At 41.5% G+C, this 21,546-nt stretch overlaps 1 protein-coding gene across 27 annotated transcripts in view; it reads left to right on the top strand.

Moving 5' to 3' along the window:
- Positions 1–21,546, top strand: part of NRXN1 (neurexin 1) — a 1,474,248-nt gene that overhangs the window by 1,437,781 nt on the left and 14,921 nt on the right. For 14 of the 27 annotated variants that reach the window (XM_069234058.1, XM_069234055.1, XM_069234049.1 and 11 more), the window contains one exon: positions 13,056–13,134. In XM_069234058.1, the coding sequence (XP_069090159.1) occupies positions 13,056–13,134 (79 nt within the window). Of the gene's footprint in view, positions 1–13,055; positions 13,144–21,546 lie in introns of all 27 variants that reach the window. The other 13 variants (XM_069234065.1, XM_069234053.1, XM_069234062.1 and 10 more) reach the window with 1 other exon arrangement.

Here is a 21,546-nt window from a genome sequence, read left to right as displayed (position 1 = left end):
TTCCCAGTCAAATGCACGTTATGTTCAGCATCACCGACAATTTTAAAGTAAAAATCTCAAACCTATTTCGGAAAAATGAACGAGCAGAAGGACACTAAAAGAAGTAGAATCAGACTAGGGGAACTGGAGATAAGAATAAGGCAAAAAGCCCCAGGAGAAAAAATGCACCAATTTAAGAGTTTGATTCTCAGTTGGTCGAGGTCTAGGCATGATTTCTGGCTGACCACAATGAAGCCTAGCTGGTTAGGATAATTGGGTCCTAACACAGCGATCACAAAAATGCGTTTTGGTATGTAACAAGTCCAATTTGCGATTCGTTAACTTGTTACCGAATCGCAAATTGGATTTGCGACTACATACCGATTCGGTATTAGGAAGGGGCTTGTCAAGGGCGTCCCTTCCTAATACCGAATCGCAGAGGTATGTATGGTTGTTTTGTGACCATGAATGCGGTTGCTAAACAATCGCAGTTACCATCTATTTCAAGTAGGTGGTAACCCATTTGTAAAGGGGAAGGGGTCCCCAGTGTACCCCTTCCCCTTTGTGAATGTATGCAAAAACGTTTTTTAAGAGCAGGCAGTGGTCCATGGACCACTGCCCACTCTTAAAAATGAAAAGAAAACTTTTCATTTTTCATTTTTAAACACATTCCGTTTTCCTTTAAGGAAAAGGGGCTGCATTAAAAAAAAAAAAATAGATTGCTTTATTGAAAAGCAATCACAGACATGGTGGTCTGCTGAGCCCAGCAGACCACATCCCTGTGATTGTAGCCATTCGCAATGGCTCGCAAATTGAGACCTACCTCATGAATGATTATGAGGTAGGTCCATTTGCGAGCCCTTGCAAATCGCAGTATGGCACTCCTGGAGTTTCATTCATTCCAATAGCGATTACTTAATTGCGATTCAAAAAGAATCGCAATTAGGTAATCACTGTTGGATATAATGATACATCTGACCCAAAATGTTTACCAATTCCTCAAATGTGAAGTATGCAAGGGGCCCTCAAAGTTGGGTGTGCAGTAGGCAAGCTCCTGCTGAAGCCATTAGTTTTGGCATTGAAAGCTCAGAGTGTAAAAATGCTGGATTCCATAGCCTGAAACTCACTGTGCTCATGGAATAGATCGGCAGTCTCGTCCCTGCCCAAGTTTTTACCTTCAAACATTGTTAATTTTTTGGTTCTTAATTCCACAATCTGGGATGTGGCTAGAAACTAAAGCTCAGCATCTCTTCTTCAGACTGGATACATTTACCCTGAGGTCCTGCTAAAATATTTTTTAGAGCAGGAAAATGCTCCAAAAGAATGACAAGTCTAGTTTTCTTACATGCTGAGACTGATCACTGCCTGGAGAAGTCAAGAGGAAGAAATAATACTAAGTTGCACTTTATTCCAACTGCTAGTAATATTCTTACTATTTAATTCTGCATCCCTCAGGTTCTTAGAATTGGATTTTTGGCACCAGTTGTCTCTCTAGCTAGGGGTCATGCAAGGTTCAGCATGCCGTGGCCAATTGGGTTTCTTGTAATCAGAATTTGTTCTTCTTTATATGTCCCTATATGTAGCAGGACAATAAAGGTCAAACAATTGACCCTTAAAGTGCAGGTTCAGATCCTGAGTGCAAGCAGGAGTCAGGACTCCATATGTCTTCTTACCTCCAGCTTTTAGGCAGGGTATTATTTATTCCAGATATTTTCTTCCCAAGCTGAGAAGTTTTCTGATGAGGTGGTAATTATGAACCAGTTTTATTCTGTATACTAGCCAGTGACAGGAAAATTCCCTACTCTAAATTCTTATGACATTTTCAAAGAATTATCACCCTGTTAAAAGTTGGGTCTCTAGTTGGCAGAGGTATGAACCCTGTCCAATTAGGCATCACAATACTAGTAAGGGTAAGTCAGTTACACTCTCTAAATTAACCTGTCCTCACAATCTGGTAGCATGACACAGAGAAGTTAGGCTTAACGTCAGAGGCAATGTGTAAAGTATTTGTGCAACACTTAAATTACAGTAAGAGTGAAAGACACCCCAAAACAATTCAACACCTATACGATTATAGCAAGACCAAAACTACAAAAATCCTATAAATAGAACTCAAGCTATAAATTAAAAAAAAAATAACAGCAATGTAGTGCTTAAAAGTCAATAGCGCTAAAAGTTAATGCTAGACTGTGGTAAATCTACAGTTCAGGCCAATCACAATGGAGGGGAAGCCAGCTACAGAACCCGTGCAGGGCCCTCTAAAAAAGTACCTTGGATGGAGCAAGTGTTGGCATCAAAGACTTATTGCTTTCGTTCTGATTCAGGCAGTCGGGTACATAAGCTGTCATACAGCCTTGCAATCGGGTCCTGTATTGGCATCGAATCCCTTTTGATGAAGATGATGTGTCATCATCTAACAATGCAACGAGGTCTACAAATTGCCATTGTGTCATTGTGGGACCTTGTAGTTGGGTCCCAGGTAGTCATCAAATCAGCACTGCATTGGCGTCTAAAGTCACAGCATCAGTTCTGAGTGGTGCAACAGCCTTGATGCATTGATTGCTTAAAAGAAGCAGCTGCAGAGTTCACTCTCAAGGCCCAGGACTGGATTGGCATCTCTTGGAAGGGCAGAACTCACAGTGGCAGAGCTCAGCAGCTGAAGCAGTGCTGTATGGAGTCTTTGATAGCTCTGAGACTTCCTGAACAAGAGGCAAGCCTGCAAGCCCTTGGAGTCACTTAGTTCAGGAAATGAAGAAATGTAGGCGTAGCCCTCCTCACTCCCAGGAAAGGAGGGCAGCAGGCAGCAAGGCAGACACAGCAAAGCAGGAGTCTAGCAAAGTCGAGCAGAGTTGTAGCAGAGTGGCAGTCCTTTCAGTGGCATAGCAGACCTTCTTCCTAGCAGAATATCCTCAGGTCTAAGAGTATACTGATTTCGTAGGGTCATAAGCCAGTTCTTATACCCAGTGATGCCTTTGAAGAGGGAGTGACTTCAAAGAGGGGATTTGAAGTCCACAGAGGTCCTCCTTTACCTGACTTGGCTCCAGGCACACTACAGGGGGTTATGCTTCACCTTGTGTGGTGACGGGCACAGCCCTATTAAGGTGCAAGTGTCATCTCCTCCCTCCCATCTAGCTCAGGAAGGCCGATCAGCATGGTAATGGGCCATCAGGATGTAAATGGCCCACCTCTGCTCCCTTTGTGTGTCTGTTTTGAGGGAATACACAAAGCCCACCTGTCACCCGACCCAGACATGTATTAGAGGCAGACAGTAGGAAGACAGGCCTGAAGAGCAGAAAAATGTCAACTTTCAAAAGCACCATTTTTAGAAGTTGAGAAGTTTAGAAGTTGAAACTATAAATCCAGTCCCTAGGTACCAAACATGACTGCTGAACTCCTTCTCAATCAGGAATTACAGTTAATAAATGTATTAAGGAATCCCCAATATTGTCCTATGAGAGGGGTAGTCCTCACAGTGGTGAAAAATAAATTTGGGAGTTTTTCACTACCAGGGCATGTAAAAATAAATAGCACATACCTAGGGTCTACCTTAGGGGTGTCTTATGTGTAATACAAGGGGCGTTTAAGACTCAGTAAGTCTTAAACTTGACATGGCAGTAAAACCGTACACAGGCTCTGCAGTGGCAGGTCTGAGACATGTTTTAAGGGCTACTTAAGTGGGTGTCACAATCGGTGCTGTAGGCCCACTAGTAGCATCTAATTTAGAGGCCGTGGACACATATAATGCACTTTATTAGGGACTAACAAGTAAATTAAATATACCAATTGTGGATGCACCAATTTTCCCATGTTTTAGGGGGTGAGCATATGCACTTTAGCACTGGTTAGCAGTGGTAAAGTGCCCAGAATCCTAAGGCCAGCAAAAGATCAGCGAAAATGAGGCAAAGCAAGCAAAAAGTTTGGGGGAAGACCACCCTAAGGATGTCAGATCTAACACACCCCTATGCTTACTGCTTCCTCGCTCTGTTAATTGCAAACTTCCCTGAATCCCTGAACAAATATATAGACCCAGACATTGACCTACAAGAGATTTGGCCTCACTACAAACAAATTCCGTATGGAAATGAGATGTCCTTCCATCTGCCAGTAATAAAGCTGTTTTTCTTCCTGATGGTGATGGAGCCTAGAAGTCTATGGTGGGTCTGGGGATCAATGGTTGTAGTTCCTGACCATGCATTTGTCATTTCCAAGCTGAAGAAATAGCTGTTAAAGATGCCCTCTGTTCTACCAGCAGGTCCTGTCATCCTCCCAGATGAATAATCCTTGCTAAGTGACCTCTTTTTGACAACACCTCAGGTTTTCTGCGACCAGAGGCCAACCATTGTCTTCTAGGAGGCAGATCATTATCAAGCCAATTAAAGATGTGTATTGAGTTGCTGGAGCATTATTGAGAGACAAGTTGTTTTGAATCTAATTTACTCTTAATCAGCTCAAAGCACGCTTTCTTAAAATCATTTTCCTCACTCACTGTTTTGAATACTTTCGACACTGAATTCAATTTTTCAAATCAAGTGAAAATAATTTTAATCATTTCTGTAGAATTTTACCATTTCACATGAAAAAGTAATGTTTTCATACTTAAGCCTGTTCCAGAAAAATGTCACTTTACCTGCATAGTGTAAATACCATTTGGTAATTATTCACTCTGATTGCATCCTAGTTGAAATGTGTAATATGCCACATCTTCATGTGTAAGACATCTAGTTGTATGGGCTTCCCAAGAACACTTTAGTGGTAAAGTAGCAAATTTATAAAATATGTTCCATGTATTTGGCACAAGAACATTTCCTTGTCATGTGTCACAGCAGTGCTTTTAGACTAAAGACAAGCCAGAGCACAATGATGTTTCCTTAAGCCATATGTTTTCATCATATATGTAGGTAGAGTAAATATCCACTTCAGCCTTCCTATGACATTCAACTTCCACATCATTAAGGCATTTCCTGTGGCATTTACTATGGCTTTACAAGTCAGTTAAATAAGTCAGTTAGTGAAACCAATGCAGAGTACATGTTTTAGAGGTAAAGCATGCATGGTCTGTGTATGAAAATGTCTCTTTTTGCATGATCACTTCCATTCCCATTTTTTAAACATATGCTGTGCACCCTGATATTCACGAGGCAAAGGCATCAAAAGTATGCAGCGGGAAAGGGATCTTCCTTGAAGGCGAACTTTGAATTTTGCCCGCTCAGAGCTTACTTGCCAAAAGTCATTGGCTTCACAGGGACCTCGTATGATGGCTATTTGGACATGTGGAGCCCTCCTCAGCCACAGTCTGCAGCCTTACTCTGCTGAGAAATCTTGACTTGCATTTCAGAGACTAAATCCCAAAGTAAAACTTCCAACTGGGACTAACCTGGTTCATGTTTCTGAAACGTGCTCCGTCATGACCCACTTAAGTCACACCTGGATACTGGTCAAGTGCAACCAGATGACCTTGGTTGGCACTCAACACCTTTTGGTGCTATTTTTATTTAAAACATTTTTAAAAATCTCTTGTCCTTCTTATTTAATTTTTGTCATTTTTGGTGTCATTGTGTTCATTAAATTATTTTCTAGTATTATAAATTGGACTGGAATTAATGTTTATTGTGTTGTTTGTTTGACTTCTTAACTGTTTTTATACTTATAAAAACTTTGCACATTTTCTTAAGTTAAGCCTGTATGTTCTGTGCCATAACTATCAGGGGTTTAGCTCAGGTGAGGTTATTGAAACCTTTATTGGACCTGATAAGAATAATGACCTTGTTACTTGAAGTGGCTATCATTCACTTCAAGTAATAATCCACTTTCTCACAGTCTTCCATTGATTAGCAGTATGTAGCAGGTAGCAGTGCATAGCACAAGCCTTTAAAACTGGAGAGGAAAAGGCAAGAAATTGGTGCATCAATGATTTACGTGAAGCACTGAATGTAAACTAAATGTTTTATTTTTCTGGAAAATAATTACTGTGCACCAGTTTCAGACAATAAGCACACCTGTAACGTAAATCAACTATTTTGCTTCATGAATATTACAGTTATTCGTTCTTACACAAAACTCTTTTTTAAATCAGTTGGAAGTGTTACACTACCTTACTTCAAACATATCGCTGTCTGATGTTTCATAAACGGTCACGTTTTTCAAGCAACGTGCCTTGTGAGCATTGTTTTAGTAATGAATTGTTCCTATTTTGAATAACAAAGTTAATGTTCGTTTCAATGTTTCCCATTTCCCTTCCGTCCACTTTCTCTTAAGAAAATCCGATGTCCAACTTTTACTTTTTAGAACAAAGCCCCACAAATCAAGTTTATATTAATCTGTGGCTTTCATGAAAAGCATGGAGTTAAGCTTGTCGATAATTTGTTGAGAGGAAACTATGTTTCAACCTTTCTGATGAAAAACTTTGGGCTGCAGATAGCCTGTTACAAAAGTGAAAATGAAGAATTCACTTTTTTCAGTTAAGGAACTTTCGTTGTTTGAGACACACCTTACCATCTCCCTCTGAGCCCTTCTAACAGTTGGTGGAAGGGTGAGTCAGAGCTTGATGCTAGTCTTAATTCCAATTTACTATGCAGGTTAATATGATCAACCCATGTGCCTGTTCTAACTCATTATTTTAGGTCTCACGCATTGTCAACTTTATGAATAAAACAAATCTGGGGCAGTCCCATTAGGTATGAGTTACTGTATAGGCATACTGCATTTACAGTGGTACCAAAATAGTGCCAATTGCCTCGAAGTGTATTTTGGCTTCTAATTCTAAGTCAGGGTAATTTATCACGTGATGCTTGTTTTATGTGGTTCTTTTGCTCAGAACAGGTACTCCCTTGTATTCGAGTGGGGGGTTCTTAGTGGGCATAAAATATTTTTCAATGCATTTCTAGCTGGAAATGCTATTTTAAACACCACCGACTCAATAAAACAACAAATACAATACAGATGTGAAATGACCGAAAGTTAATTTTCATTCTTTACACTATTATACATTTTGGGGGATCGGTGCATTTTATGGTTAAGATAAGTGACAGATAAAAAAAATACTATATTGTTTCCTAGGCTCCATCGCAATAAATGTATTTAATTTATAACACTACAGGCACTGGGGAGGTAAACCACACATTTATGGCAACATGCCTTAATGTCAGTCTGAAAATGTGTGTGTAGTTAAGGCGATAGATGGCAATTTTAAGTGAAGCAGGCTGCCAGACTGGGCGGCTAATAACGCTTCTGTGAAGAGTTGTGTCACACTGGTAAGCAAACGCAGACGGCAGAGGGATCCCGTGTGGCCTCGTTTTATGTAGGACACTGGGTAGCATGATGGATGGTTTCCAGCTACAGCCCCTGCTAGAGAAACTAAAGAGCCCGCACTCATTGGATGTCGACCCACGCTTGCCAGCAAAGCAGTTTTACAAATATTAAATCGATACAGAAGTCTAAGTTTAGATAAAGAAGTGGAAAAGGGGATTGTGGCAAAGTTGCATTTCTTGCAGTCGTTTAATCCCTTCTTTTGCTCGATTGGCTCGTTGTCTATATTTTTTTTAAGGTTTACTCGACAAACATATTGAACACAGCGTTAAATGAAACAAGGATGCTTGCGACTACAATGGAATCATTCGGCAGCCTGTATGTAAATGCACTTAAATTCCATGCTTTGCAAATGCAACGGAAATCGCACGTTGGTGAGATAGACTGTGAAGTACCTGCGGACTTAGGGGCTCATTCTGAGCCCGGCGGGCGGCGGGCGCCGCCCGCCTGGAGGGAGCCGCCAAATGACCGCACCGCGGTCATAAGACCGCGGCGGCCATTCAGACATTTCCTCTGGGCCGGCGGGCGCTCTCCAAAAGAGCGCCCGCCGGCCCAGAGGAAATGCCCCTGCAACGAGGACGCCGGCTCAGAATTGAGCCGGCGTAGTTGCAGGGGTTCGACGGGTGCAGTTTGCACCCGTCGCGTATTTCAGTGTCTGCATTGCAGACACTGAAATACACAGTGGGGCCCTCTTACGGGGGCCCCTGCAGTGCCCATGCCATTGGCATGGTCACTGCAGGGGCCCCCAGGGGCCCCGCGGCACCCCCTACCGCCATCCTGATCCTGGCGGGAGACCCGCCAGGAACAGGATGGCGGTAGGGGGTGTCAGAATCCCCATGGCTGCGGAGCGCGCTCCGCAGCCATGGAGGATTCCCCCGAGCAGCGGGAAGTCGGCGGGAGACCGCCGACTTTCCGCTTCTGACCGCGGCTGAACCGCCGCGGTCAGAATGCTCGTGGGAGCACCGCCAGCCTGTTGGCGGTGCTCCCGTGGTCGGTGGCCATGGCGGCCACCAGCCGCCAGGGTCAGAATGACCCCCTTAGTCACGTGACGAGAGTGAGGTAATGGGTCGAAGAGCACTGCGGCGTTATTGGCTTGTTTCATGCCGTAAGTGGAAAAAAGGGAACACATTTGGTATGTGGAGATACTGTAAGGTTTTTAATTCTTCATGAGCTATACTGCGTCTTCTGTGATACGGGATGCAACACGCATCCTCAAATAGACGTCAAAGACATGCACTATGTAACACGAACACTTTACACAGGCTTGGCTTTGCAGCGAAATTCAAGATTAATCAATCGGTTTAAAGGCAAAAAAAAATCTAGTGTAAAGCAGGAAATTGTGGTCAAGTTTTTGTTATGCCTGAAATAACAAAGTACGATATGTGACCGCGTTTGTGGGCACTTTAGGGTTTAAACCCTTAGGGGCATATTTATACTCCGTTTGCGCCGGAATTGCGTCGTTTTTTTGACGCAATTTCGACGCAAAACTAACTCCATATTTATACTTTGGCGTTAGACGCGTCTAGCGCCAAAGTCCATGGAGTTAGCGTCATTTTTTAGCGTGGACACCTACTTTGCGTTAATTATATGCAAGGTAGGCGTTCCCGTCTAAAAAATCGACTCCGAGGCATGTGCATCGGATTTATACTCCCGGGCAAAAATCACGCCCGGGAGAGGGCGGGTCAAAAAAAATGACGCACGGCCGCTTTTGCGCCGTTTTTTAGCGCCTGCAAAAGGCAGGCGTTAAGGGACCTGTGGGCTCTGAAGGAGCCCAGAGGTGCCCTCCCATGCCCCCAGGAACACCCCCTGTCACCCTTGCCCACCCCAGGAGGACACCCAAGGCTGGAGGGACCCATCCCAGGGACATTAAGGTAAGTTCAGGTAAGTGTTGTTTTTTTTTTTTATGTGTGGCATAGGGGGGCCTGATTTGTGCCCCCCTACATGCCACTATGCCCAATGACCATGCCCAGAGAACAGAAGTCCCCTGGGCATGGCCATTGGGCAAGGGGGCATGACTCCTGTCTTTGCTAAGACAGGAGTCATTTCTATGGGGGTTGGGAGTGAAAAAAAATGGCGTAAATCGGGTTGAGGCGAAAAAATTGCCTCAACCTGACTTGCCCCATTTCTTGACGCCCAAGCCCCATATCCCCCTACGCCGGCGCTGCCTGGTGTACGTCGTTTTTTTTAATCCACACCAGACGGCGCCGGCAGCTAACGCCGGCTAACGTCATTCAATAAATACGGCGCCCGCATGGCGCTTCAGAATGGCGTTAGCCGGCGCTAATTTTTTTGACGCAAAACTGCGTTAGCGCAGTTTTGCGTCAAAAAGTATAAGTATGGGCCATAGTCTAAAGTAAGAAAAATACGCTGGAATGGAAAAAATCACTACAGAACAAAATGGCCGCATTAAACACGCTGACCCTACACTACTGCTATGGAAACATTGTTAGAGTTCAACAGTTTTGGTTTTTGCTTTCTCAACATGTTTTCCTATTTATGAGACAATTGGGTCGAGCAGTTCGACATAGCATTCAATGGTGTAACATTATGTTGCAACGACGAGAGCAAAGGCTGGAGTAATACAATTCACAGATATCTCCTGCCATATTCCGCCCCTAACCCCCATGCTTGGATGTAGTGCATATAACACACACCGCTTGAGAGCAAGGCAGAATTGAAATTAATGAAAGTAGAGAAATAAATAAATGAATGTCTTTGCTTAAGAGTGACCAGTAAGACACCTATAAATCCTTGTGCAAGCAAAAGAAATGAGTTGCCGTACCACTACAGCCCCTGTTAAGAAATGAAATACGACAAAAATTGGGAAGCATGGGGTCCCTCATGCAATGCGGTATGGAACTACTACTCCTGAAGCATTAATGGAAGCTACCCTGCATTCGGATCACTACTAAATTAATGAATTCCAAGAGCATAACATGCATTTTACTCATTGTATTTGTACGATAGATATATCCTTTTTCAAAGTGGAATTAACTGCATCTAATAACACGTTCCGCATGACAGAATCCAAGCCAGTAATCTTTATTCCCCACTGTGGAAATCAGTCTTTAGTTCTAGGGGTATCCATCAAACTGCAGTCCCACAACTCTAATTGGAAAACAGCTCATAAGAATCAAAATTGTATTTGTTTCAAAAATAGTATTCCCTATCATGCAGTATTTTGTGACAAATGTTTAAGCGCATTTATATTTGGCAGTGATTGAGTCAAAGTGTATAATATACCGCAGTTATCGTTTGGGGGTTGTGCCATTAAATATTACACCAGTTGCTATTGGGCTTTTCTGTACTTCGGCATGTGCAAAAACAGTTTCAGACCCACACCATTTTGGGGTAAAATTCTTTCCTTTGCCTGGGGCCTTCACCCAGAAATAGAAGTCATTCCCACTGATTCTGCATACGTTCCTACTAGAGAGACACTTGGGCCCTGACTTATACTTTTTGGTGCAAAACTGCACTTACGCAGTTTTGCACCAAAAAGTTTGGCACCGGCTTGCACCTTTTCTGTGCACCAGCCGGGCACCATATTTATGGAATGGTGCAAGTCGGTGCAAAGGGTACGCTAGCGTAAAAAAAAATGACGTTAGTCGGGTTGGGCTGGTGGTATGGAAGAAGGGGGTTTTGTACCAAAAAAAGACGTTAGGCAGGTTAGAGTAAAAAATAAATAAATACTCTAACCTGCCTAGAGTAATTTTCTGATGCAAAACCATCCATACCACATGACTCATGTCTTAGAAAAGACAGGAGTCATGCCCACCACCCCACTGGCCAGCACAGTGGACCAGGGTCCCCTGGGCATGGCCATTGTACCCAGTGCCATGTACGGAGGCCCATTTCAGGGCCCCCAATGGAACTTTAAAACAAAAAAATACTTACGTGTACTTACCTATACTTACCTGGGATGGGTCCCCATCCTCCGCTGTCCCTCTGGTGTGGGTGTCCCTGGGGCCTGGGGAGGGCACCTGTGGGCTTATTCCATCGTGTACGACCATGGAAATAGACCCACAGGACCCCCAATGCCTGCCCTCATCCAGGCATTAAAAAATACTGCAAAGCAAGCTTTGTGCCATTTTTTTGACCCCTCCTCATCCCCGTGCATGATTTTTTCACAGGAGGATAGATAAGGTACTAGGGCCTTAGAGTCATTTTCTGCCCGGGAACGCCTACCTAGCATCTCATTGACACAAGGTAGTTTTCCGCATGCAAAAAATGACTTTAACTCCATTATTTTGGCGCTAGATATGTCTAGTGCCAAAATATAAATATGGAGTTAAGAATGCGCTGGATTTGCGTAAAAACAAATGACCAAATCTGGCGCAAATAGAGTATAAATATGCCCCTTGGTGTGATATGGCATGAGAGGTACAGATTGTAGATCACCCAACACGTGGTATGAGTTATGTGCCTGGTAATGGAGGAGGTTTGGAAATGAATAGTAAGGGGGGTTGGTCTCCTTGGTCCCTCTCACTAGAGAGGACAGTAAGGGGGATAAGGCTGTTCCCCTTCACAATCCATACTAGTTATTTCCTGCTGCATGGTCAGGCAATACCAAGCCTGGAATCTCAAGCACATGTGCATGTCTTTAACTTTGATGGTGAGGTTAATCAAGCACTGTACCAATGCTCATGGGGAACCTCAGTGTCATTAAGGAAGTCAGTAGAATCCGAGCCCTCTCTAAGTGCTTGGTGGGAGATTTTGCCACTTTGAGAACATGCCACTCTAATTATTTGACAGTTAAGTGCCACATGTGCAGATGTGCTCAGATATGCAACAGATTGCGGTGGTGGTTTTGTTCTGTTGCACTCCTTACAAGTTCTATAAGTTTGGCGGCAGTGTCACATGATTCAGAGCAAAATAAAGGCGCACAAGAAAAATGTAACCTTCGTTAATACAATTAGGTCTATATCACAGGATCCACTAGGTGTAAATCTTGCTCAATTGTAGCTGGGACTCATGTCAAGAGCCAAGCTCATGTATGCTGAATCCACAAATTGCCAAGGGTAGCAGTAGCTACATCACACACTCATTAAGGCCCAACAATTTCATAGGGTTGACCTATTGCCACATTGCTAACATTGGGATTTGTGTAAGAACAATCCCTAAAAAATGTGAAGGTAAACAGGGCTTTCCATATCTTGTTTTCTTTCTGTTCCTGCCATTCCCTTCATGACCCTTGAGCTCATGTGTAGGAAGAGGACTTGCCAAATGGTAAGCCAGGTGTAGCAACAATTTTTCACATGTGATAATTAAATGTCAACTAGTCAAAGATATATGAAGTGAGTGGAGGGCTTCATTTGTTGCAGGCCTGGACCTATCATGTTCTAGGAGCATCTTTGTTTGTGGGGAGAACCAGTATAATTACTGAGAAGGGCCTTGCTTGCAGAAAAGAATACTTGAAAAGAAAAGGATATTCAAGGCCACTTTACAACCAAGAGTAAAGATGAAAAGCAAGGATGATATTGTGGAAATGTTATTGACCAACGCCTGCAGGTTTAAGAAGATCGATTAAGTATTTATTAAAATGGGAGCAGTAGGTGATAAGTGTCAAAGGTACCAATAAGTAACAAACTCTGCATTCTGATTGAATTCAGCACATTGTCAAATGGGGGAGAGCATGAAAAGAAATAGGTGGGGTAGGTCTTGTTTGTCAGCACATCGTTGAGTTACTTTGTTACCGTCAAGTTACTCATGGTGTAAAGTTAACATAATATTGATCAAGCCGAATTTATTTTGTCACTTTTCTTGCTTTGCAGACCACTGATGACATTTTGGTGGCCTCAGCTGAATGCCCGAGTGATGATGAAGACATTGATCCGTGTGAGCCAAGCTCAGGTGGGTTAGGTTAGTCAACTTTTTTATTACTTTTTCCTTTACATCAATAGCGAGGTACATGTGTGATCTTCGCAGAACAAAGCATAGTTTCTGAAACAGTACATTGGCAATGATTCTGATATTGAGTGCTACATTTGCTTTTTCAACTAAACATTAATCCTTCATTTTGTATAGTACAGAATGCAGATTTTTACGGACAAATACATGCACAAATATCAATTGTGCTATTAATACATGTGATAACACGGCAAAGGTATAGTGCAAAAATAAATTTTGGTTTGGACATTGTAGAAAAGTGTTGAAGTTACATTTGACCTCATTAAGCCACACGTAGGTGTGGGTGTAACTCTCATAATTTGCTGTAATGTAATTATGTGATATTACAGAAAAAGTACATGAGATTGCACTGAGTTACATGAAGCGCATAACACCACAGTTGGAGCTATTTTGTTAGTGCAGAACACACCCTCATATTCAAAATGGACTAGTGGATACATTTGACCTAATATAGCGCTAAATGCACCAGAACACGAACAGCAGCAGCCACTTGCTAAAATCATTATTCCTGTGCTTCTGCAGTACAATTTTTCTGCCAACTTAGTCATAATTACATGAACCAGAGGAATTGTGTACTTGTCATTGATTTCACATCAAAAGAGTAACGCAAAATTACCCAGATTACTCCAATGACTCAGGCATAATTGAAATTTCACCACGCCTAGCCACAAGGTGTATTATTACAAGTTCAGATATTGTCACCAAAATGGCAGCTCCAAAGAAGGATAATCAAACATTCTCATAGTAAAACGCATTTATGTATAGCTTTGCTATCAACCCACCATAGTCAAACACAAGGAAAGATGAGCTATTGTGGAAATGCACCAATTAAGATACCATTGTGTATCAAATACATAAACATTAACAAGTGTTGTACATTGTTCTTTTTATTTTGAATCTATTGTACAGTACATATTTTCCCTTTATATTTATATACTAAAATGCAAAAAGCATTTCTTTCTCTAATAGTAATTTAAGGGCACGTCCCCTTCATTTGAAGTGCATGTAGTGAGCAAGAATCCTTATTCAAGGCACAACGTAGTCACCATAGGCTTGCATGTTCTTGTTGAATGATTACCTCTTGAGGTTCTCTTTGCTGTTCATCCCAGCAGATGATTTACATCCAGACTGATCTGTCTAATGTGATAAAAACAACAGGTGACTTGGTATAAACATCATACAGCACTGTCAAGTGTAAAATGGAAATAGCCATGAAGTGGAAATCTTGTAAGCGTGCCTGAAATGCATAACGGGATCACATATGGCTGTAGATGTTTGGCTTTCATTTCATGTCTAAATTGTCCGTGTTAATGTTATCACGTGTGACAAACCACAGTCACAATGTAAGTGAATATCTTCTTTTTTTGTATTGTGCAACTTCTTTCGTTCAGCAGGAAATAAAATGCCTGTTAGATTTCCAGAGATGGCATTTGAACAATAGATATATGCAACATTGTCGCTGGACCTTGAGGAGTGTAAAATAGCGGTCAATGACTCTGCACAGGATGCCATTTATATTACACCTACAGCTAGTCACCATAACGTTAATATGGAGGTGAACATTCTGTCACAAGAACTGTAAAAACAAAGGAATGAGATGGTAGGGTCATAGCACTCACAGAAGTACATGTCTGCCTACTGGGCAGATGAGAGGGCTGTTGAGTTTTCGTCCAAAGTGACCTTGTGTATTAGGCCATCAACCAGTAGGAAAAAGCACAAAACCTATGTCTACTTAGTGCCAATTGGATAAGCTCAGAGTTACTGTAAAAGAGAAACACTCCTTCTATGGTCAGCTATTCCTAGAATTGAGGCAGCTGCGCTGCATTGTGATCAGCCCTAAACTATCTGCATATCCAATGGAAAACTGTGAAGGTTAGGCAAGACTGTAAAATCTACTCTCCTTCTACCAAGTCACACTTTTACATGTGACAGGAGTGTTACAAATGAACGTCTTTTTACTGAGCAAAACATTCTGGGCCACTACACACATATGGTAAAAAAATGTATTTATTTTTAAATAGAAAAAATATTACAAAATGATTAGGTCTTTTCAGTATCAGTGTGAGTCTAAAATTAGTTCAAAACCTCAATGGGGACCACAGCTTTGGGTGCAGGCAGAATCCCGGAGTCAGGCAGTGGTTCAGGTTCTGGAGTCGATCTTCCTGTCTCTTCTTGTTTTATGTCAGATTTCACTCCCAAGGGCCGAAGAACTGGAGTAGGCACCTCTTAGCAAGCCAGGGTCCTCTGCAAGAGAACCCAGGGGCTGTCAGGTGACGCCTCTGATGTCCCTGATCCTTCTTAACAGGAGGCAAGCTCAGTCCAACCCCTTGGAGAAACTAACATCTCAATTTTCTCCGGAAGTGCTCCTCACGAAATGCTTTAAATTCAGCAAGTCATATTCCAACCAAAATGGCATTCAAGAATGCCTCACTAGTTTTGAATACAAAATGTAAGCACTGTAGTTTTTTATATAGATCCCTGAGGTGAAGCCACATTTGATCACGAGAGAGTGACGTGACAGACATAGGGGTGACTAATTAATATTTAAATAAGGTTTAGACTAGGGGTGGGTTTGACTCGCGTAATTTGCTGTTGCATGATTATGTGTTACTTACAACTAAATTACACAAGATTAGGCAAACAATATGGAGGTTAACCCTGCATTCAGTGCTACATTCTTAGTACAAAATTGCCCCTTGCATCCAAAATGGAGGAGAGGATGCATTTTGCACTAAGAAAATAGCACTAAATGCAACAGACCAGGAACAGCAGCACTTTGTTTCTGTGATCTTGGGTAATCATATGTGCTCTAATTATCTAAAAAATTACGCGAGTGGGTGAAATCACATAATTTTCAGTAACTTTACAAGAATAATTAGAACTTACCAAGACTACTCCTATTACTTCGGTGTAATTAAAATTTCACCAAGTCCTACTTTAGACATGTCAAAAGGATTAATTTTGACAAGCCGCATTGCAGTTTTACACTGCTAAATTGAGACTACAATGATAAGCCAGATTCCATACTTCTCTTTGTCACATCTTAATTCAAGGAGTTTAGTTGCTGAAGCTGATGGAACCAGAATGCATTACTAGATTATCATTTTTATATTCACGCTGTGTGGATTGTGAAACTGTCATAGTAGTTCTTAATTTCTAAAGTTTAGTTAAGGTGTGTAGTAAGGTGATCCTATGTCTCAGAATAAATATATCTAATTCAGACTGATCCATTCACATTTCAAGTTTTCAATATTATTTATCTTCTGGCTCGTAAAATGCTGACAGTTTTTCAGCACTGATAGATGTATATATTGCCTAAATCCAAAATGATTATTCTATTTAAATGTGAAATAGACGTTCATGGCCATAATCAATTACATGTAATCGAGTATTATTCTCTCAAAAAATATAATTGGTAAACTGCCTACATTTACTGATTGCCACATTTCAAAGCATAACAATTGGTATAAAACAATGTGCATAGCTGAGTAAAAAAAAAGGCTATGTAAGATTGCAGTAGCATGTATTGCTAAAATATATGCTATTAGTGCAGGGTGATCTATTTCAAATTACATTTAGTAAGGGGATAAACAACAATGCATCAAAAAGATAGACATATAATTCACTTAAAAAACAGAAGTCACCAAGCTTTGATCCAGGAATGATGAAACCCTTATCTCTTGAGAAACAAAATAATTTTTTTACAAAATGGACAACATTTACGGAATGACACACTGCATTGATTGGGTAGAAAAAGCGCAGCATTAACATGGATAACCACGTCTATATCTTTCAAAGACATGGTGAGAATGAAAATGTAGACACACCTTCAGCGCATACATAAGTATGGGTTCTGTTTTCACAGAAGACCGTGTTTGCAGTCCCTTTGATCCTCTGAAAACTCCCTGAATAGAATTACTTCTGGATTTCCCATATTTTCCTCTCATACCACACATTCTTTATTTTAGTTGCTGCTTGAGTAAGGCATTCTTTTTGCCTTTGTGCAGTGTTCCCTGATTCTTTAAATTTGTAGTGAGGTTAGAGAAGAAGAAAAAAACAAATAAACAGATGTATTAAATTAAGTCAGGAAAAGGCACAACTGGTCTGTATTTAATGGGCTGATGCATTGAAAGTGCAGTGTTAACACTTTAAAGCCAGCCACATCTATTGGCCGAAAGGCAGTCCGTAATGAAGACACCCTTGCCTTCATAACAGTCCTCTTTTAGTTTCTCTGTGAATTGACTGTCAGGTGGCAAGGGAGCCTTCTTTATTCTTTTCTATCATTTGTTTTATATAGAAAGAAACGAAGCACTAAAAAGAAGGGACTCTTGCCTCTCAAGCTTCATTTCACTTAGAAACCGAAAGAGACCATTAATTAAATCAATGGAGGCTTCAATGGAGATTGCAGCGTTTCCATGAGAACCATACATAGACAGAAAGGATGCGCGTACACAGCTCTGCACTTGTTGCTGTGGAATTGGCATTCCAAGAAGGGGGTGAGGGAATGTAGTGAGGAGGCCAAAGTGATGGTGGGGGGAGAGAAGGTGCGAGAGATGGGGTGCGGGGAAGTAGTGGCACAGAAAGGACCCAGAAGGGAAGCAGAAGCATTGATGTGGAAAAATGGGCCGGAGGACACTAGTGAGAAGCAAGACATACACAAAAAATGTCAGAAAGAGGAATAAGGGGCAACACATGGGAGGGAAGGACAGGGAAACTTGGAGTGCCACACTTGGTAGGACAATGAGGTGCATGACACTGTGGAAAGAGGGAGCAGAAGTGCAATAAGAACAAGTAGCAACACACTGGTTAGGGGTAGCAGACAGCAAGGAAAGTGGACACAGGGGAATCAGTCATTGAGAATCCAAGAAGGAGGCTTGTAGTTGTTAAATATTCCCTCATGCTGGTCGATACATTTACTCGATTGGAAGTGGAATGATAGAGCCAATAGTGTTAGATGTAAGATAAATACTCCTCAGTGCCCCGTCAGTACACGATTGACATAGTCCTTGTAAATGGCTGAAAAATGTTGGTAAAAAAAAGCTAATGTTTGATGGACACAGAGCCAATACCTACTGTAAACATACATACTTGAGATAGTAGGTCTTTTGACAGCTCTGCTATCAAACCCGATCCCTAATGAAGGTGCAAATAATTGTATAAAGTCTAGATGGGTAGTACCATAATGACTGATGTAAACTATTCAGTTTTTCAGTACCAGTAATGTGTGAACGCATGTGTAAGCACACCCTTACCCCTCTTGACTTCTGTATCTTTTTCTAATAAGGGAGGTGGGTGATTGACTTTGTATTATTTGTTTATGAAAATGATGATCAGGTGTTGTACCCAAATAACCAAAACCAATGCAACCATTCTGCAACATTCCTTAAAACGTGACTTCATTGTCCATCCAGAAATGTTTTAAGGCATTGGTGAATTGGGCAATTGGCCTTTTTCCAAGGGGCCCCATGGTAAAGTACACTTTCTCCAATTCTATCACACCTTTGTCATTTCCTTATCAAAAGATCTCTCTGCTTATCTCCACCTCTGAATTTCTCTACCATGTGTCATTTTTGGGAATTTTGATGACCCAGGAGAACTTTTTAGCTGTTTTTAAATTAAAGTATAATTCAATTTTGTTTGACATCATGCAAGGTTGAATTAGGGGAGCATAAGTAATAAAATTAAAATTTGTTCCGAACAGAAGGCCCAAATTATTCTTCGTCCAGGGCCTCAAAAACCCTTAGGATGGAATTGTGTCCATCAGCTTGGAATGACTGGCAAATGACTATTTCAATGGACAGCTTGAGCAGGCTGGCTTGACATAGAGGCATACTGACCCATTGCCACTACTGCTGGAACAAATCGTCCTAATACGTCGTAGGTTATTCGAAACCTTCCCCCACTCCTGTATTCACCAGCTTACTTTCTTCTACAAATTTATTTGGTGGGGCCATTTTTTGTTCGAAATGTGTAAAGAATTAATGTATTTGTCTCAAACTGGCTGTAATGATACCTCAACTGTCTTCTTACAGTCCATTTAACAAATCTGCTCGGGTGGCTTTTCTACTTCTTGCAAAACAGAACTAAGCCGATCAAATCGCGTGTACATCCGCCTCTAAAAAATAATTCCAGTTGTAGCTATTTGCAGGTGCAGCGTAAGCAGCGCAATTGGCATGAACCGCTGTTCACGCCTCCCGTTTCCATCCATCATGTTGAACGCACCGAAAGGTGAGATGTTTAAAAAGGCTGACTTAATTTCAATTTCCAAACGCTGGTGGAGTTAACTGCGCCAATTGTCAGTCAGTCCGTGACAATAAAGGAAAGTAGATATTGGAAACAGCCAGAGCATCGCTTCCCCATTAAGTAGTATTTTCATGTATAACCAGAGAATAATAACATTTAAGTGCATAATGTCGGCACGGCAGAGCTCAGACTTTAAGTGAGCATTGTCTGTAAGCGTTCCAAAGACGTGGCCGCAATTTAAAGTCAATGCAATTTAATCCTTTGCGGGAGGAAAAAGGAAAGACTGGTCAAAAACTCACAATGAGGAAAAATTCTATAAGCACGGCTTGCAAATTGTTTTCTCAAAGAAGCTCTACTAGACAGGATGGCTGCCAATTTCTGTCATTCAAATGATGTGCTGCTAGCACTTCAAGTTTTTATGTTCCATCTGTGGTTTACTCAGAAATTCCGCTTCCTGCTTTTGTTTCCCTCAGTGTGCAGTATTCGTTAAGCAAATGAGTATGTGTTGCAAACGGTTTAAAAGAATGTGCAGATTTCATCAATCCATTATCAATACTATTATTTTTAATAATTATTGTTGATTAATCATTATAGTATACTATTTAATTGTAGAACATTTACCGTTTGTGCTGGGTCACCCAAGATTTTTGCCTTCTGTTGTTGAATTCATTTTTTGTTGACCCTAGGGCTCTGTACACTTTACCAGTGATAAAATGTTCGTGTCCTTTCTTTAAAAAAAAGTTTTAATTCGTATACACCTTACTGACACCTTTAATGTTCTTGTAACTCCATAGTATATGGTGGAAGTGGGCAGCTAGTCTGTTCTGCCAGCGGAGCTGGTGGAATTTTGGTGACTCTGCATTACTCTGGCAACACAGAGTTCCGGCCAAAATCCACCAATCACCACATGGTAGACTTTTTTTCTCGTGTGTGACCCCAGAACAGTAGGTTGGAGAGCGTGAGCATGATTTCCTTTTGCCAGCAGGACATTCAGTGAGATTTTTGTAAATCAGGAGGTTGGGGGTGGCCCTGACCATTCGTGGTCAGAAGACTGATGCTCTAGTAGAAAACCTACTTGAGCAACAACAAAATCAACTCAAGTAGCTGCACCCTCTGGCACACCGCATGGTACTGTTCATGCTGATTTTCAGTGTGGAGTGCCAGTGGCGGCTTGCTGAGCGCAGAAGGGGCGGGGCCGCTCGCAGAGGGGGGGTTACAAATTAAATTAATTAAGAAAAAAAACACTTACCTCATCACCGTCACACCGCTCCACTTTGCACCACCATCTTCTTACTGCAGGCACAGGCTCCCAGTTGTATTTCCTAAGTGCCCATAGGGCAAGGTGTGTGGGTTTGTTTTACATGCTTTGACAGTAAAAAAAACTTCAAAGTCATTTTTCACTGTTGCAAAGCTGGGTCTTCCATAGGCTAACACTGGTTTACACTATCATATTTAATAAGTGGTAAACTTTGCACATAAAAATAATTTGAAACACCAACAGGAGATGGGTTTCAGCAGTCCGTAGCAGACATTAATTTTACATTTCCTGAGAGACATTTTCTGAGGACAAAAAAATGCAACTGCTAAATGCAAAAAAGTTGCAAAATTCACATAACTTGAAATAAGTGATCATTGTGAGATTAGACCACTTAGTAAAAGATTCACCCAGACAGTTGCGTTTACCAAATCATTTTAAAACAGCTACCGGTCAGAAAAATGTATGGACACTGCAGGCATCACAGGATCCTGGTCATAACATAAGCCATTGAGTTTAGGCTGATGAATAATGCTTCCAAATGTTGAAGAAGTGACCTGTTAACTTGAGGCAGGTATAATTTACCACTGATCTCTTTATATCCTAGACACACCTAAGAACCTGAGCAAAGTGATTTCTTTTATGAGAACTCTCATAACTCTCGAACACGGATTTCCCAGTGGCCCACTTGTGAGAGCTTTCCACGTACATATTAGAAAGCCCGAGATCTCAGTTTGAAGTTATATTTGTTTACGTAGAAACGTAAACAAATATAGCCTTATGTTACAGGCGAACAGTGAAGGGACGGTAGATGAATTATCAAAAACACAGATAGTCTGTGAAGTGACAAACTAACA

This window comes from Pleurodeles waltl, chromosome 5 (assembly GCF_031143425.1).
Source record: "Pleurodeles waltl isolate 20211129_DDA chromosome 5, aPleWal1.hap1.20221129, whole genome shotgun sequence".
NCBI classification, from domain to species: domain Eukaryota; kingdom Metazoa; phylum Chordata; class Amphibia; order Caudata; family Salamandridae; genus Pleurodeles; species Pleurodeles waltl.
Note: the sequence above shows the minus strand (reverse complement) of the source record. Positions and strands in the feature narration are given on the sequence as shown.